The sequence below is a fragment of the Triturus cristatus genome, chromosome 12 (assembly GCF_964204655.1).
Source record: "Triturus cristatus chromosome 12, aTriCri1.1, whole genome shotgun sequence".
In the NCBI taxonomy this organism is placed as follows: Eukaryota; Metazoa; Chordata; class Amphibia; order Caudata; family Salamandridae; genus Triturus; species Triturus cristatus.
Window position 1 is genome coordinate 862,956,329 of NC_140595.1, and position 19,115 is coordinate 862,975,443.

Here is a 19,115-nt window from a genome sequence, read left to right on the forward strand (position 1 = left end):
TGGATCCCCAAATAGGGCACCAGATCCGTCGACCAGAGCATTGGAAAACAGCCTTGTAAGTAGGTCCTGGTAGCTGGCGTGAGAGACACATCTAATGCCACCGACTTCCCCATATTCATTTTGAAGCCCGCGACCTCGGCAAAGGAGGTCAACTCCTCAATACACGCCGGAAGGGTAGAGAGCGGATCCTCCAACGACAATATGACGCCGTCTGCGTAAAGGCTAACAGCATGAGTAAAGCCTCCAAACCTCACTCCCTTCACCGCCGAGTTGTCACGTATCCTCTGGGCAAAGGGCTCCATATACAGGGCAAAGAGCAGAGGTGACAACGGGCATCCCTGCCTCGTGCCCCTCTCGATGTCAAAACTCCTACAGCTATAGCCATTCACCCGCACCACCGCCAACGGGAATTTGTAGCAATTGAGAATCATAGAGTGGAATTTTTCCCCTATACCCACCTTCAGCAGAACCCGCTCCAGATAAGGCCAGTGGACGCGGTCAAACGCCTTTTCAGCGTCTACCAAGAGCATCATCCTCTCCCCGGGAATCCGTGATGCCTTCTCCAGGAGGTGAACTATCCTCTTGGTGTTGTTCACTGTCTGCCGTCCCGGGACAAAGCCTGCCTGATCCGGGTCTATAAGGCCCGGTAGGTGTGGGGCCAGTCGAGCCGCCAGGATCCCGGTGTACAGCTTGAGGTCTATATTTAGCAGTGATATCGGCCTGTAAGAACCGCATTGCGTCGGGTCCTTCCCTGGCTTGGGGATAACCGTGAGAGAGGCTCGCAACAGGTCCGGCGGAATGGCGCCTGGAGTAGAGAACGAGTTGAAGAGGCGCGCGAGGAGCGGGGCCAACGTTGCACAAAACGTTTTATAGAAAAGGGACGTATAGCCATCTGGCCCCGGGGCTTTGCCATGCTTAAGGTGAGCTATAGCGGAGATCACTTCCTCGACTCGTATTTCCCTGTCCAAGTGCTCCGCCTGCGAAGGCGCTAAGGAGGGGAGAGAAACCGAGTCCAGGTACGCCGCCATCGCAGGTTCATCCGGGGGATCCCCCGAATATAGGTCCGCATAAAACCTGCAGAAGCACTCGGCTATACCGGCATCCTCCGTAACCGTCATCCCCGCGGGGTCGGAAATTGCCCTCACCAGCTGCTGCTGTCGTGCCACCCTGAGCCTGTTCGCCAGCAGCCGGCCACATCTGTCCCCTCCCGTGTAATAGGCGTGGCGCAGGCGCAAAGCTGCGTACTCTGCTCGGTCCATGTCCAAAGCCACCAGGAGCTTCCTCGCCTCCTTGAGCTGCCGCCAGATTCGGGGAGCCCCTGTCCTGCAGTGTATGTGTTCAAGCTCGCGAACCCGCCGGGTGAGCTCCTCCCGATTGTGTCGCCGCTCCAGATTGTCAGCCGCAGAGATAGCTATCAATTCCCACCTAAGTACAGCCTTCAGAGCAGCCCACTGGGTTGCCCGGGAGGTATCGGAGTCGTCATTATGGGACAAATAGTCCCGAATCGTATCCGTTACGCGCGTGACTACCGCTTTCCTGTGCAATAAGGTATCCCGTAGACGCCAAACCCACGGCGGGCATGAGATCGGCGGCAGGCAAAGCGTAGCGGAGACCGGGGCGTGATCAGACAGGGAAACCACCCCTATCTCCGTCACGGTGGCTAACGCACATACCGGAGCTGTGACCAGGAGATGGTCCAGCCTCGCATAAGTTTTATGTGCGTGGGAATAATATGAATAGACCCTATCAGTAGGGTGCATGCGACGCCAGAGATCATGGAGGTCCAGCTCCGCCAGCCGTGCCTTATACCCGGTCGAGAATGCCCCCGTTTGCGGAGAGCGATTCGCTGACCTGTCCAAGGCAGAGTCAAAGACCAGGTAGAAGTCGCCTCCGAGGATAATGTGCCTGTCCTGCGTAGCCCCCCCCTACCCGAAACCGGTAGACCAACAACCTACCCTTCTGTTCTGTGTGCTTATGGAGGACCTCTCCCCTAAAATGCCTGGCCACGAGGATCGCAACCCCCGCCGTCTTAGTATTGCAGGAAGAAAAGAATTGTGTCGGGAATTTGGGAGAGCGTAGCCTGTAGCAGTCCCGAGGCACCAAGTGGTTCTCCTGGAGGAGGCAAATATCTGCTTGGGTGCTTTCTAATAGAGACAACACCGCTCGCCGCTTAACCGGGTTATTGAGGCCCCCAACGTTAAGTGTCACGATCTTAAGAGTTGTGGGTGGCATAGGGGATGACAGAAGAGACAGCGGATAGCCTACGCGGAGTCCATCTCATGGATGCCGCTGCCGCGGCCAAGACCCCAGTGGTGCACTGGACGACCCCCCCCTCCCCTCCCAGTTCCCCCCCAACTACCCAACCCCCCCCAGACCACCCCCTCTCCCTTCCCCTACCAAACAGCCTGTGCACAATCCCCGAACGCCCAACAAACCACCCCACCGGCAGAAGGCCAACAACCCTTGAACCCCCCTCTTCCCCCCTCCCTCACCCAACCCCAAATTCCAGCAGACCATAGTCCCAGTCGAGTCCCAGAGGGACAAGTCCGTGGTAAGTTACCTGAGTGGACGTCCAGCCACTGTCCCCTCCCCGCAGCCCCCTCCCCCCCCCCTCCAGAGCTCCCAAACCTGCAGTATGAAGTAGGCTGTGGCGATCTCCCCCCGGAGTGTCACCGCAATGTCACTGGAGGCAGTGTCCCTGGCCACCTCGAGCACTGCGCTGTCAATGCCGGCCCTGATGGTAGGAGAGTCCGGCCTCCCGGCACATTCAGGGGAGCGCTGCCTTGACACCCGCTGCCAGCCATCCCTAGTCGAGCGCCTCCGGCGCGGCGTAGTCGCGTCTTCCTCCGTCGCGGTAATGCCCAGGATCCCACACGTCTCCTGCAGTGAGCGTAGTTGGTGCATAGTGCCATTCCACCGAAAGATAAGACGGAAAGGGTGACCCCAGGCATAGGGCGTCTCGTGCTCCCTCAGAAAGTCTGTGGCGATCTTGAATGCTTTGCGTTTCTGGAGTGTAATGGCTGATAAGTCCTCGTATAAAGCAACCGGGTGACCGTGAAAGGTCAGGGACCGCTGCCGCCGTGCTGCGATCCTTGAGCGGGAAGTCCGGGAGAAAGGCCAGAATATTCGGCGGCGGTGCCGACGCCCGTCTCGGCGGCCCCACTCTGTGCGCTCTGTCGATCCGAATGGGGAAGTCCACCGACTCTCCCAAGATCTTCCTGAACAGGGCTTGTAGGTAACCTGCCACATCGGAGCCTTCCTCTGTGGATGGAACTCCCCGGACCCGAATGTTGTTCCGCCGGGATCTGTTTTCAAGATCCTCGTTATGCGCCTGAAGGTCTAGCTGTTGGTCGAGGAGGCGCAGCACCTCCTGCTGCAGCTGTTCGATTTCTTCGTCCCTCCGCTGGCCTGCACTCTCCACAGTGGCCACACGTTCTCCTAGGCCATCCACCTCTCTCCGTACCTCCCCGACTTCGCCGGCGACCTCCTGTTTCAATGTTTGGAAGTCGTCTCTGAGGGAGCTGAAGAGGGACTTCAGGAAGGATCTAGTGACCGGCTGCTCCCCTTCGTTTGCATCCTGCAAGCCCCTGGAGGAGCCTGGCGACGGCTACCCCCTGTCTGCCCTCTGATGGTGCTTGCTAAGCCTCTCGGGGAGAGTGTGGTCCCCCTTCTTACCGCCTCTGTTGCCTGCCATGGTTGTGGGAACAAAAGTCAGCCAGCCCCACTTATGCCACTGGCGCTCTGTCCGCCATGCAGCCGCGCGCCAACCTCTAGCGCTGTGCCCCGGGGAGCCTCCCTACACTCCACCGGGCACCCGTCGTCTTTCGGGGCAGCTCAATCGGGCGCAGCCCGCTCAAGATCATCAGGGCCCCGCTAGTCCATGCCACGCTCCTCGGGCCCGACTCCACCACCCACCGTAGGAGGGCCTGTCAGTCGGCACCACTCCAGGGATTCCAGCCCCGTTGCAACCGCCGTCAGCCCCCGCTCCCCTTCACCTCCGGGGATCAGTGCCAGGCAATGAGGCCCACCTCGTCTCCGGGACCCCGCTCCTCAGGCCGTCTGCGACGCGATCGCCAACGAAGGGGGTGGCCACTCCTCTCACTCCCAGGGTACCGCAGTGCTCCCGGGCACCTTCCACTGTCGCCAGGCCACACAGTCAGTGTCCAGCTCCTGCCGCAACCGGAGGCCCCTTCCATAGGCTCCTGGCAATTCCGCGTAGCAAGTCCCTGCACGGATCGCAGGACACCCAGTCCGAAAGCCGCTCCGCCACTGCAATGCCCCGGGGGTCCCGCCGGTTCCACCGCCGCGTGATCAGCCGTGCTCCGGACCGCACACAGTCGTCGCCACCGGGCGGATGTCTGCCGGGGCCCAAGCCCGGCCGCCGCGATGCACACCAGCTTTCGCGGCCCCCACGCGCACCAGGCCCGATCTTTCTCGTGCGCTACAGGGCTATTCTGCTGCTCTACTTTCGGGGTCAGGAGATCGGGGGGACGCCCATGGGGGGGCTCCAACCGACCCCAGTCCCCCTCGCCACCGGGCAGTTGGCTCCCTCCACAAGGACCCCCGCTGGAGCCAGGCCACGGGTCTCCACTGCCCGATCTTTGCCACGCGGGACACCGGGGGCTCCCTCCGTCCGCGTCTGCTTCCTCCGCCGCACCACCTCACCGGCATCTCTGGCGCCTACACCTCCGGCGCCGCCGTCGAACCTCCAGGGCCAGAGTATCCCCTGGGTCCTCCTCCTCACAATTCGGCCGACTCTCCGTCCACGCTTGTAGGTTCCGCTGATCAGGAGTCCCTCCGCCTGCAGTGTGTCGGGTCCTCCGCCGGGCGCCTCCCGGCTGTCATCCTCCCACTGCACCTCGGCCGCCGTTAGGCCCCTCTCTGCTTCGTTCTGCACCCGGGCTCAGGATTGCCGCGCTGATAGGCCGCGCCCCCCCCTAAGCGCAGGGGAGCGGCGCTGGCTCCGGGGCCCGATCCTGCCCCCAGCCGCCTCCCAACGTCTCCACACCTTGCGGCTCCACCAGCGACCCTCCACCAGGCTGTGCAACCCTGCGGAGTCACGCTGCGCAGCTCGGCCTCAGCCCGCTCTCCGGGCACATACCACGAGCCGCGCCGCAGAGTTTCCGGGCCCGCATCGAGCTACAAAGTGCAGCTGTCCACACTCCACCACCACCACATCAATTTCCAGCAAAACGGGGGGAGATTCTGCTAGAACGAGCGGTCCAGGGGCCTAGGGTTTCGGGAGCTCACGGAGAGTGCGACCGCTCACCCCGCCATCTTGGCCACCCCCTCCCTGGCATAGATTTAGACTGAAGTTAATGTCCGAGTAATGAGAAACTGGACAAGGCACAAGACATGGCTTTCTCTCTCATCTTTTCTGTTTCACTTGGTGGCGAAAGCCCTAGCGTCTTTCTGCTTAACAACAAAAAGGACACAGTTTGAGAATGGGTTATTGAGCACACTGTGGACCCTACCAGGTTTTAGAAGGTGCCCAGTGACAGATAGGTCTTGGTAGTGGACTCTGAAATGTGTGATGGTACACGACCCATTGGTGACAAGGAATCTGATATTTGCTGAAGTCAGGAAGATATTTAATATTAAGACCTGCCAAAGTTTCAAGGAACAAGCATTACTCAAACAGACAAGGACCCATGGAGCTCCTCAATAGAAGAGCTGACTGAGGCCAAAGTACATGGTGTGCTGGCCTTCGCACCAGGTGCTAAGTGGTTTACAACAACATACAGAGTCTTACCGAATGACAAGGCCCAAATCAGGGTCGGAGCTACTAGGAAACAGTAGAACAAAATTCAACGATGAATATTGGAAAGCTTTAACCTCCAATCTTTGCTATTATCGAAAAATCTTCCATGAACAAAAGGCTCCCACCCTCATTCGGAAACATAGGGGGTTGTGCCATGAAGCAATGAACAAAGGAAAATAAACTAACAGAACAAATAAAACTAATATTAAAAAAACACAAATTAAAAACAGCAACTTCACACCAAACGAAAGGAAATAGAATAAAATGTAAAACCCTACCAGCCAGTCTTTCTTCCCGTTCCAAAGTAGGCACTTCAAAAACAAAACTCAAACCAGCTTAAGATCCTGGACTGTAGTCTGCTTAGAGTTCAGGAATACCTCTCTTTATTGATACAGTTTTAAGCATTCACTTCCTGTACGCACAGACATCACGTTTGCCTGTAGCACCTATAAGAGTGGCAACTACTATGAGAGATCATCCGAGGACGTGACATTTCTCACTCCCTAAATACTTAAGGCATTACTGCTCACAAGTGTAGGCTCCTCTCACAGCCTGGATAGTTTCACCACAGCATTTTGTCTGCTGTGGAGGGATGGCTTCACTTAGCTCAGTCTGCCCCGATACACAGGACATGGATGGCACTTGGCTCTGCCGTGGACGGCACTTGGCTCTGCCGTGGACAGCACTTGGCTCTGCCGTGGACAGCACTTGGCTCTGCCGTCTCCGCCACCCTACTCTTTTACAGCATTATTCCAGTCAGTGTCAGCACACCGCCATGGTCTGGTGTCTCCAGATGCTGCATCTTCTCCTTTGGTCAAGCAGTTTGTGAACTACAGCCAGCATGAACATGCTGCGGTATGTGCAAGAGCAAATGTATCCAAGCCCTCTGGGCAGTCGGCAATCTTTGGTAGCCAAGGTAGCGGGGAACCACTGAGCAGGAGAAGATGAAAGCAGGCACATCAAAATAGCATGCAGACTTGGGACAACCTCAGCAGTAAAGGAGGTAAATATGTACACAAGTCTAGGAGGGATTATAAACTGCTGAACCTTTCTCCAGAACGTTGCATCAGGAGATGAACAGCCTGATTTCATCAAGAACAACTTGTGAATCTCTCAGTCACTGATGTGTAAACCAGAGCACGTTTTTACCCCAATGGATTCTATCTCCAAATATGGTTTGTTTTGGTATCCCAAATAGTTCTCATTTCTCATGATTTTGTGATTTCCAATCTTTTTGGTCAGACTGCAACTGTGTGACCATCAACAAGCTTTGCAGTGAATTAAGACCACAATAAGGCATGTTACTGACTACTGAATGAAGTGCGAATACCTGGAACCAACCAGGATTGAAAATCATCCAGCATCCACTGATGGTGCCTGCTTTTTCTGAATGGTTCTTACTCAGCGCAGGTCATTGAAATGCATTTAGAATTCACTTCATTTTTACTTTCCTGTCAGTTTTGGCGAGGTCACGTGGATTAGAACCAGTTTAAGCATTTCCCACTAATGCACAATTTAGGCCCGATATAGAGTTTGATAGATGGGTAACTCAGTCACAAACGAGCCAGAAATCCTGTCTGTCTGTCTTATTACAAGTGCCAAAGGCTATGATGCACTAGTAATATGGCAGGGAGGATAATCCGCCAGCCAAACTCCATATCAGGCTCCTTTTCGGTGCTCGAATTTCTAGGCTGTGTTAGATGTAGCTTACACACAGTTACAGGATCTAACCTCATTCGTAAGTGAAGGCACACCAGAATAATGGTCTTTGCCGTAGGTAGCACAACACTAGAGCTTTGAGCACCAATACGATGCACATTATATAGTGTTATGGCTTCCGCATCTTAGGATTTATTATCTAACTACTGACCACCAATGTTCATGAGGGACTGATGGCACAGCAAAGATGTCTGACGTGTTGGAAACAAAGCCAATTCAAACACACCTAAATCGACTAGACAACACAGTGAATAGGTTCACGGAGGTTTGTTTAGATGTCATAATTGAATTATCCTTCTTGCGACATTCAATGCATGTGCAGGCTTCCTGACCTGCGTGCATTCCCTGAAAAGTCCTTCGGTGTTATAACTCGTAAAGTTCAGTGCATCTGTAACAAAGGGAATCCCCTCACAATTCAGAGCATACATATTTTTCCAGTAAAATATTTCTTACAGCAAGCTCAGAAATTGTGAAAATTATTATTGCGTAATTTCACACTTAACATGACCTTGCACGTAATTTCTAAATGTGGTCCTGACATATGTTTGAACTAAAGAATAACCAGGAATGTTTTTCCCTAAATCACTATTCTGCTGTGCTATCAAACACTACTGCATACTACAACTTGAAACATTCATACTCAGGCTAAACGGCAGCTTTAAAACTTTATACTACAAATTTCCCAACATTATCACTCTGACAACTGTCTACGAATGGGATCACAATGCATGACCGATACACGTCCACATAGAGCATGGCAATCTATTATTCACAGCGATTACAATGTTAGCAAGCGTTAAACCATCCTTATTAATCTAAGCATGTTTAAGTAGCATTACATTTGAGCCAAGACTATCTTGCACTAATGGCCATGAGAAGAATATTTCACACTACATGGCATCTAATGGAAAAGACATGACTAACTACACTGCCTATACTTCACTAACCATTACCACTGGGTGTGGAGTAACATGCTGCACGTCTGCAAAGCATTTCAGTGCCTCTTCAGGGGTTGTATGTGCTACATGAATACCTCTACCATGTGGTTTGTCTTCTATTGTGTGTGTTCACTGACAGGATCTTTGACCTGATGATCAACTGATATTCACTCCACTTTCACACGTTATGTTTTTCCCCCCTCTGTGTGTTCGCAGATGTCGTTTGAGTGCTGATGAGACGCCAAAAACTCTCTGGCATTCATTGCAGCTATATGGTTTTTCCCCTGTGTGTCTTCGCATATGAGTCCTTAAATTTGATATGGCTCTGAAAGTCATTCCACAGTCATGGCATTCATATGGCTTTTCTCCTGAATGTATTCTCCGATGGGCTGTTAGGTTTGATAAGGCTCTGAAATTCATCCCACATTCACTGCATGTATGTGGTTTTTCTCCAGTGTGTGTTCTCTGATGGCGTTTTAGGGCTGATGAGACACTGAAACTTGCCCCACACTCTCCACATAGGTATGGCTTTTCTCCTGTGTGTGTTCGCTCGTGCGCCCTTAAATTTGATAATTGAGAACAATCCATCCCACATTCTTTGCATATGTATGTTTTTCTTTCTACGTGTATTTGCTGATGGACCCTTAGTGAGGGTAAGTCATAGAAACTTATTTTGCACTCTTGGCACATGTACAATTTTTCTCCTACATGTGTTCGCTCATGTTTTCTCAGGATTGAGGAGTCATTAAAACTCTTTCCACATTCACTACACGTGTATGGTCTTTCCCCTGTGTGTATTCGCTGATGTGTTTTTAGCTCAAATGATCGGCTAAAACCCATTCCACATTCACTACACATGTATGGTTTTTCTCCTGTGTGTGTTTGTTGATGGCGTTTTAGGCTAGATGACCGAGTAAAGCTCTTCCCACATTCAATACATATGTATAATGTTTCTCTTGCAGGTACAGTGGCAAACGTGGGTATGAATCCGTGTTCATGCAATTGCTGTTGGGCCATCATTTTTAAACACTAGTAGATGGTATTACAGATAAACGTTTGCCAATTTCACAGCACTGTTTAAATGTCACTTAATAGACTATCACAGTTATGGCACAACAAACTCTTATATGTGTGAAGTACAGTTTCCAAGTTGGGCAAGAGTTTTCTTGATAAATAATTTGAAGAAATAACCTTATTGCTCAGTTGGGGAATTACAGCCAAATGTTCTGCACTAAACTGAAAACATCTTTTCTAATCAATCTTCAGTTGTCCCGCTATTAATTTAGGTTTGTTGCTCCTTTGAGCTATCTTGGTTTGCAGCGCCTCATCGATTAGTAGGTTTAACAACAAATGTTTTTAGGTTTTTAAAAGGTTAGAACAGTAAGAATTCTCTTATTCCCAATATGTGGACCAGAAGTGCAGTTGACTCATTCAGATACTATCCAGATATTTTAGGAGTCCAACTGCCGGGTGGCACTCAGCTCTGCATCTTTCATACACTTGACTGGTCTTGCTCGTTTCTTGAAGTGTGTCAGTTCATGTGAGAGTTCTGTTTCAATCTTGTTACTTCTGTTTCTGATTGCATACCATGTCTTCCCGGTGCCTCTAGCAGTTATCTGATCGGAGTAAGCAGTAATTCAATTCATGTTCCATCTTCTTTACACGTGATCATGGATTTCTGTTGAATGTAAATATATTTACCATCATTAAAACCTAGATATGTTTCATACAAATGAAAAGCCCCACATTAACATATTTCAATACTTGTTAAAGAAAATACTTCAAGAATTAACATATTTCAACTATGATAAATAAAATAAAACTTGAATGTAAGTTGGGGTTACAAAAACATTGAACTCATTAAAACTGGCATTAACACAAGTATCAAAATGGAAGGTTTCCCGCTCAGTTTCCCGACCATTCCGGTGCTGTCTGACGTCCTACTGGGCCGCTGTGAGCCCCGAATCCTGCGCGCTCTGGCACGGTGCCTATGGGGCCCGGCCGCCCCAACCAGCGACGTGGCGACTCGGCGCAGGCCATCGGCCACTCAGCCTGCGCGAGCGTCATATCCCTGATCGACAGACAGGGTCTCCGACGGCTCCTGATCCCGCCGCTACTACACCGGGGTCCCGAACTGGGACACGCAAGGCTCCGCTACTGATGCACGCTACGACGCTGGAGCCACTAGTCTGTGGCACAGGTACGCTCGGCCACGTGGCCTGCGCCCACAACAGTCTGCCCTGAGCTAGGGGAGCCTCTGCAGCGACACGGGCCCGCTGGGCTACTGAGACCCCCCCTTGAGACGGTGAGGGCGCAACTCGGACCTTGGCCCTTCCTCATTCTCACGCTGGGCATGGCGGCCTGGGCCCAGGTCCCCACACTTCAGCGGACACTGAGGCGACAAGACTGGACTACACGTCCCCCACCACAGTGCTTGCCACTCATGCCTCATCACGGGCTGCGGGGGTGTCGGTGCGGCAGAACCCTGAGACACCCGTGAGACCTACGAGTGGTAGGAGCGAGGAGTCGGAAAGGAAAGGCCTGTACTCTTGCTGGACCTCGGGCCCCCGTGGGTCTGGGCCTGCTGTTGGCGTAGACCGGGGGGGGGGGAGAAAGGGTCTCCTGAAGAACTTTTGCTACTACTGACATTAAGGTGGCCTGTAGCGTGGCACATCCCTCAACCAGTTTGCCGCGTACTCCCACTCAGGCTGACTGCGACACCTTGCCCTCCAGCCTCTGCACCCCCAAGTGCGCCGGCCTGGACAAAGTAGATCAATATTTACGCAGTCATGGGATCACATTTGCGCGGTGTTGGAAATGGCCCTTTTTGCAGGGTAATCCCCAAACTTTTTGCTTCTTCCGCCTTTGTTTTTCCTGACCTGTGGTTGTTGGCTATAGGACTCTGGGCACTTTACCACTGCTGATCAGTGCTAAAGTGCATATGCTCTCTGGGTAAATTGTTATGGTGATTGGTTATCCATGATTGGTATATTTGTATTGCCAGTAGGTCCCTAGTAAAGTGCACCGAGTGTGCCACGGCTGGTAATTCAGATGCTACTAGTGGGCTTGCAGCACTGATTTTGCCACCCACATGAGTAGCCCCAAAGAGATGTCTCAGGCCTGCCATTACAGTGCCTGTGCACAGTTTGCTAACTGCCATGTTGACCTGGCCAGTGTACCCACTTGCCAGGCGTGACCCTTCCCTTTTCTTACACATAGGACACCCCTATGGTAGGCCCAAGGTACCACCCTGGGCAGGGTGCTGTGTATGTGAAAGGTAGGACTTGTACTAGTGTGGGTAACATGTCCTGATAGTGAAATACTGGCAATTTAGTTTTTCACTATTGAAAGGCTATCTTGCCCATAGGCCAGAATGGGGAATGCTGTGTAACATGTTTATCTGCATATCTTCCCATAGGAGGGAGATAGAAAATTGGAGTTTGGTATCCCTGAACTCAGACTTTAATAACACATCTTTTAGTAAAGATGTTTTTTTAATTCTGTGTTTGAAAATAGCACTTTTAGAAAGTGGCTGTTTTCTTGTTCAACCTTTGTGTGCCTCTGCCTGTTTGTGGATTGACTGTCTGGTTTGAGAGTGAAAGGGGCTGGGGTGGCTCCAGGAGTCTGGGTGAGTCACCACTAGGCTGAATGGACCGATCTGCATTTGGAGTGGTGGGAGGAGTAGCACCTGGGCCTGAATAGGGCTGTGCCTGCCTTCCACAATGCTGGCTCCACCTTCTGAGGTGCGTCCGAAGACCTTGGCCCACATTCACAAACGAAGAAGTTGTGCCCTGGCAGAGTGCACCCAGAACTGGTTTGGACTGGGTCCAGGACCCCTCACACATTGAGAACAAAGAACTTTTGGGGTATGACTCCAAAACTAGTCTCACCCCTGAGGCATTTGTACTGCTTAGTTTGTATTAGTTTTACTCACATTTTTGTCTGCTTTTAAAAAATTGCGAGTGGACTGCATCTCACTTGATTCATCACGCTGCTCCAGCGCAGCCGATGACGTGCTGACGCTGGGAGGAAAATGTGACCAGCCGCCATATTGGGGGAACAAAGGGTGCCGCGCCAGTAGTTGGCTGATTCCCGCCCTCTAAGGTTACAAATTACAGACTTGTAGTGTGACTGCGCCGACTCCAAAACTAGTCTCACCCCTGAGGCGGAAGCCGGGGGCTCAGCAAGGTTTTTTAAATTGCGTGCATTTGTACTGCTTAGTTTGTATTAGTTTTACTCACATTTTTGTCTGCTTTTAAAAAATTGCGAGTGGACTGCATCTCACTTGATTCATCACGCTGCTCCAGCGCAGCCGATGACGTGCTGACGCTGGGAGGAAAGTGTGACCAGCCGCCATATTGGGGGAACAAAGGGTGCCGCGCCAGTAGTTGGCTGATTCCCACCCTCTTCCACTCTTCCTCACTGGATAAAAAGAGTATGTTATCCCGTCCGCGCCGGACCAGCGCCCAGCGCCATAACCCCCTGTCCACTAACTAAAGAACGGATTAGATACTCTACGGCGCAGTTATCCCAGCTGAGACCGTCTAGTGAGACTGTGTGCCCACAGTATGATCCGAGCACCATCACTAGAACAGTCATCACTCACTGCCTTAAATGTAAGTCCTTTATACCACTCTGTACCTCCAAAGCCGTTTCATCTCAAGTTCATAAGTCTAAAACTAAGAACATCCTGTTTTCACTTATTAATGTGCGATCCCTAGGCAGACACAGGCAGGAGATTGTCGATTTAATTCAGGACAAAAAAATTGATCTACTCTTTGTCACGGAGACATGGATGAATGAGGCATCCGATCCGGATTTAGTGGTAGCAGTGCCTCAGGGCTTCACTGTATATCGTCACGATAGACAGGGGAAGAAAGGTGGGGGTCTGGCAATTATTATCCGCAGCAACTTCCAGGTCAGAATCTCCCCCATTCTCTCCAACACTTGCGAAGCTCTACACTTTAATATTAAATTTATCCCCTTATATAACCTTAAAGGAGCGCTTATCTACAGACCACCAGGTCCTCGCTCCGAATTTTTGGCCACATTTATGTCACTTATGGAACCCCTTGCCATTGACGATACCTTTGTGGTACTTGGAGACCTTAACTTCCATTTGGAAAAAACGGAAGATACGGAGACCCAGTCCCTTACGGCTGATCTCAGTACTTTAGGATTATCTCAGCTAATAACTGTACCCACACACGAGGCGGGTCATACATTAGACGGTATCTTCTCCAATACTAAAGATATAATAGTAAGTGATATACTGCCTCTTACATGGTCCGATCATTTCGCCATTCTGAGTAACATCTCCATCATCCCGACTCATACACCTAATCAGCTTCCTCAAACCCAAGAATATTTTAGAGTTTGGAAGGATGTCGATGATGTGACCCTAAGGGCATCCTTAAACAATTCCCGTCCAACCATTTCCACAGATGCCAATATAGCTGTGCAACAATACTCAGATTGGCTAAGTAACGCTGTGGAGACATTAGTTCCTCTCAAATCGATTTCTAGAAACAGGAAAACGCCGTCTGCACCCTGGTTTTCGGAATCGTTAAGAAAACAAAAACAAATTTGTAGGAGCCATGAAAGAATTTGGCGAAGGTATTACGATAGCGAAAGTAAAATTCTATACAAAAACACATTGCTTACCTATAAAACAATGATCAATGAAGCCAAAAAAAACTTTTATGGGGATCAAATAGAAAAAGCCAAAAACTCAAGCAGACAACTGTATGAGGTGGTAAAATCTTTGGCTGGGAAATTACCCGACCTGGCTCCCCTCCCTTCTCAAGAGCTTTGTGACGCATTGGCAAATTTCTTTTTCTCCAAAGTAAACGATATTTACTCTGAGTTCGCAACGGATGACTCACTTATGACTCCGGTTCCCAGCTCTCAAAGTAAACACCTTGAATGCTCATTAAACCAATTTAAAGACATAAAAGAAGACCAAATAGCCGACATTATCAAATCCGTCAAAACAGGCTCGGCCATTGATCCCTGTCCCCCAATGTTTCTTCATCCAGTAGTTGATCTGATCAGTGAAACCATCATGCAAATATGCAACGCAATGTTCAATTCCGGGATTTTTCCAGATAGTCTCAAGAACACGTTATTAAAACCACTTCTCAAGAAACCCGGTCTAGATAAAGATCTGTTGAAAAACTATAGGCCTATTGCTAGCCTGCCGTTTCTGGCTAAGGTAGCTGAGAAAGTAATGAACAAGCAACTTTCAGAATACATTGAACACAACGCATTGCTGGATGATTCTCAGTTCGGATTCCGGAAATTGCATAGCACTGAGACCGCCTTAATCAAAGCTGCAGATGACATTAGAACTATTAGAGACCAGGGGGGCACGGCGGTATTGGTCTTGCTTGATCTGTCTGCGGCTTTCGACACGGTCAACCACTCCATTTTGAATGACCGTGTCAGAAAGTTGGGCATTCACACAAAGGCAGGAGCATTGCTTGCCTCTTTTTTGGCCGGTAGAACTCAGGCCGTAACATTAGGCCCTTTCAAATCGGCCGATTTCGTTCTACCTTGTGGGGTTCCTCAGGGCTCATCCCTAAGTCCGACACTTTTCAACATCTATGTGTCAGACTTAGCCAGGGTCATTAAGACCTATCGGATGAGCCTAACAACATATGCCGACGATACCCAGTTGGTGCTATCCATCAATAATGATGGAGAAAGAGTGGCGGCCCAGTTTCAGGAAGGCATGTTGGCAATAAAGGAGTGGATGGCCTGTAACTGTCTAAGGCTGAACTCCGAGAAGACTGAGGTGATCATTTTTGGTAATCTATCGCCCATGTGGTCATCTATCTGGTGGCCTCCATTACTCGGAGCCATTCCAACCCCAGTCCAGAAGGTTAGGAATTTAGGTATCATCTTCGATGAGAAACTAAATTTTGTTAACCATGCCAACCAAACAGCTTCCTCAGCATTTCATAAACTTAAACTTTTAAAAAAAATAATTCCTTTTCTTCCAGAAAGTGCTAGGAAAACTGTAGTGACTTCACTGATACTATCATCGCTCGACTATTGCAACGGTCTATTTGCAAATGCCCAATGTCGGGTACTAGCCAAGCTGCAACTGGTCCAGAATGCGGCTGCAAGACTGCTATCTGGGACCCCCAAATTCAAACCGATCACGCAAGTAATAAAGAATTATCATTGGCTGACGATCAAAAACCGGATTAAATTTAAGACACTAGGTCTCACGTTTAAAGCCCTCCATCAGCTAGGGCCAGAGTTCCTTAAACAGAATCTCTCTTTCTACCACCCTACCCGTCAGCTAAGATCCAAACATTCCTACCAACTAGTGGTGCCACGGACTAAGACCGTTTCTTGGGGAGACAGACGTTTCATTACCACCGCAGCAAGACTGTGGAATACTCTCCCACTGGTTATTAGATCCACACCCACACTTGTCCAATTTAGGAAACTGCTGAAGACCTGGCTTTTAAACCAATAGTTCCCTATTTTGTGCCTCATCTGTTGCATGTTTTACTTGCTTCCTAAAGAGACTTAAGCCGAGTTATAGCGCCAAGACGCCCACGGGTAAACGTTGCGCTTTACAAATTTAAAAAATAAATAAATAATAAATAAATATGAGAGCTGAGAGCCCTGTAAGTCAGACTACTTCGTGATCAAGAGGAACCTGTTGCCCAAGAGGACAGTGAAGAGATTGAGGAGAAGTAGTGCCCTTGCTGTGTGCCTGGGGCTAGCCTGCAGTTTGCGGTTTCTACTGAGGAGAGGACAAAAGGACTTTGTTGTGTGCTGTGTCCCCTGCTTGAAGGACTTTGCTGTGTCCATCTGAAGAAAAGTCTCCAAGGGCCTGAGGAGAGCTGGCTTCCTGTTTCTGATGTCCCAGGCACAAAAGGACTCCCCCCAGCCCCCCCCTCCCCCCAGGCGTACCTGACTTCCTTTGTGGGAGTTCTGACCTGCCCAGAGGTGCCTGTAACTGTGTGTGAGGCCCTTGCTGTTGGAAGCTGGAAGCGCAACGCACCAAGGGAGAAGCGGGCAGCCGCCGCAGCAGCTGCCGTCGCATCGTCGAGGAAGCTTGCCACTGCTGCCACTGTTCGCCGCCGCATCCCCGGAGAAGCGGGTCACATGGCCGTCGCATCGGTAAGGAAGCGTGCCGCCGCTGATCGCCATCGCATCACCGGAGAAGCGTGTTGCAGGGCCTGTCACGGCTCAGGAAACCACGGATTTTGCAGCACGGCCGTCTGGCGTGCACGCATTGCCTCCACGTTGACGCATCGCATCAAAGACGCCATTTTGTCGCACCGGATCGTCGCACCGGATCGTCGCAACGCTTCAAGGCGCCATCTTGTCGCATTGTAACCGGAGCGCAGGAAGAATCGACACATCGCCTTCCCTGCGACCCTTTTGTTTGTTTTGCGTTATGCATCTAAGGTACTTTGAGAGAAAAGTGCCTCATTTACCATCTACAAGTTTATTTTTGCAACAACCCTTTTTAAAGACATTCTGCTGAGTATCTGGATGTTGGATTTTTGTCGTTTTGGTCTGGTTTAATTTAGATAAAGATATTTATTTTTCTAAACTGGTGTTGTGTTCATTTGTGGTGTTTTCACTGTGTTCCTGTGAGTGTTGGTACAAATACTTTACACATTGCCTTTGGGATAAGCTTGTCTGCTCGTGCCAGGCTACCAAGGTGGTGAGCAGGGGTTATCTAAAGTGTGTATCCCCCTTACCCTGACTAGAAGCAAGGCTCCCTATTTGGACAAAGGTACCTACCTCTGCCAACTAGAGATCCCCATTTCTAACATTGGTGGCAGTGGTGGGATTTGAACTTGTGCAGTTGTACTTGACCCACGGTGATTGGTGTACATCACTTTCGTGGTGCAGACCACTAAGCAACCACATACCGGGTTTTATTTTTTGGTTCTATTTTTGATCTGATTCCGGAGTCATCCACGCATCATGTCTCAAAATGGTAAAGCAGCAAGTGAGAAGGCAGAATTGGAGTTTCACATTGAGGATTTGTATTCCTACAAAGTAGATCAACTCAAGCAATTTTGCAAGGATTTGGGATGTCCCATGTGGAGTAGGTCTAAGAAGGATGATCTACAGAGGGCCTCAAAAGCCTGGTGGGAGACCAAAGAGGCTGAGAAGTCATAGAATGCAGAAGTGGATGAGTATGCACAAAGCATGACTTGGAGGCCCACTGTGATGGATCCTTAGTCGGACACAAGTGGATTGTTCATAGTGAAAAGTCACAAAGTCAGTAAGTTCAAAAAAATTTCTATGTCCTAACTCAGAAAGTGACTGTCACTTTTATACAAGAAAAATCCTGCATGAGCAGGCTCCCATGGAACCAAAGGTCAAATACTGGTCATAATGACTGAATTTTTGGAGATTTCTTGCTGAAAATATTGTAATTCCCAAAGCAGAATGGAACTCTGTTCTTTTTTTCCCAGGCATACTGGTAGCCTTGACCAGAATGAAGCTGAAATTCAATTTAATGCAATGGAACTACCAGTCGAATATGTTTAGCTGCGTCAGGGAGCGCGGAGGTGCCGCCCTCGAAAGGGAAAGTAGGGGATCAGCATCCAAGCGTGGAGGAGGGCGCTGGAACGAACAAACCCCAGGTGATTCCGGGAATGTTTGCGGGACGCGGAAAGACCCAGTAGAGGGGTGAACAGCGCGTTGGAGCTGGTGGAAGCGCTGTGGATAATTCCACTGAGGGTAGCATCAGCATTACTACAGAGGCTCTACAAACTTTGGTGGTAAGCAGCGAGGATTCTACAGTCTCAGGAGCTGTAAGCACTGAATCAATACCCTCTCTGCTCATGAATGTAGACTTTGGAGCGATTATACAGGCAACTACACAGGGGGAAGGTCAACACACGGAGGCACATGGTCTAATGGGAGGATAAGGGGGCTGAAACTGAAGCAGATTTCTAAGGAGGGAATGTCTGATAATTCTAAACTGCCTGTGTCACTAGTTACCAGCAGGAACCCCTGATGGTGGTGATAAATTGTATTCCCCTAATGAGGACTCTGAGACCTCTAATGTTAGTGGTTGTGTTAGGTGCGACGAGGTTATCTCTGGTGGAGGAGTCAGATTCAGGCAGCTCCCTCTCTAACCCTAGCACTCAAAAGCGGAGTTGGAACAAGAAAGGGGGGAAAAAGAAAAACCGGGATACTATACATTCTGATTCTGATCAGAGCCTCTCAGGACAATTAAAATGGGACTACACCACGACGCCGTTTGTTATTGATGATGGACCTACTCCTGATGTTACTACGCGTGGAGCGAGCAGTGCGTCTACCTTAACTTAATTCACCTCCGCGGCCTCTCCCTCAATGGATCTTATTTACTCAACTCTTAAATAGAGCCAAACGGAGGCTCGACAGGAGCATAAGAGGGCTCACCATGTTACCAAGTTTTTACAAGGGGCCATCAGGAAAATCAATAAAACCCGTTCAGAAATAACAGAAAGAACAACGGTGCAGGAAGAACGAGTGCTGGCATTGGAGACAGGAGTAGAGAGCACTAGTCAACAAACAGCATCCAACAAATCTAGGATGACGGATGCCATGTGGAAGCTAGAAGAGTTTCAGAACCGCCAAAGGCATAATAATCTAAGGCTACTGAGCATTCCGGAAAACGCAGAGGGGGAGGATATTCGTGGGTTTGTGCTCCGTTTGTTGAA

At 50.1% G+C, this 19,115-nt stretch overlaps 1 protein-coding gene across 5 annotated transcripts in view; it reads right to left on the bottom strand.

The window, feature by feature from the left end:
• Positions 1-5,576: 5,576 nt before the first annotated feature.
• LOC146783134 (uncharacterized) overlaps positions 5,577-19,115 on the bottom strand; it is an 85,682-nt gene continuing 72,143 nt past the window's right edge. For all 5 annotated transcript variants that reach the window (XM_085640065.1, XM_085640061.1, XM_085640063.1 and 2 more), the window contains one exon: positions 5,577-10,096. In XM_085640065.1, coding sequence (XP_085496191.1) covers positions 8,575-9,438 — 864 coding nt within the window. In that variant the 5' untranslated portion in view covers positions 9,439-10,096 and the 3' untranslated portion in view covers positions 5,577-8,574. The remainder of the gene's footprint in view (positions 10,097-19,115) is intronic.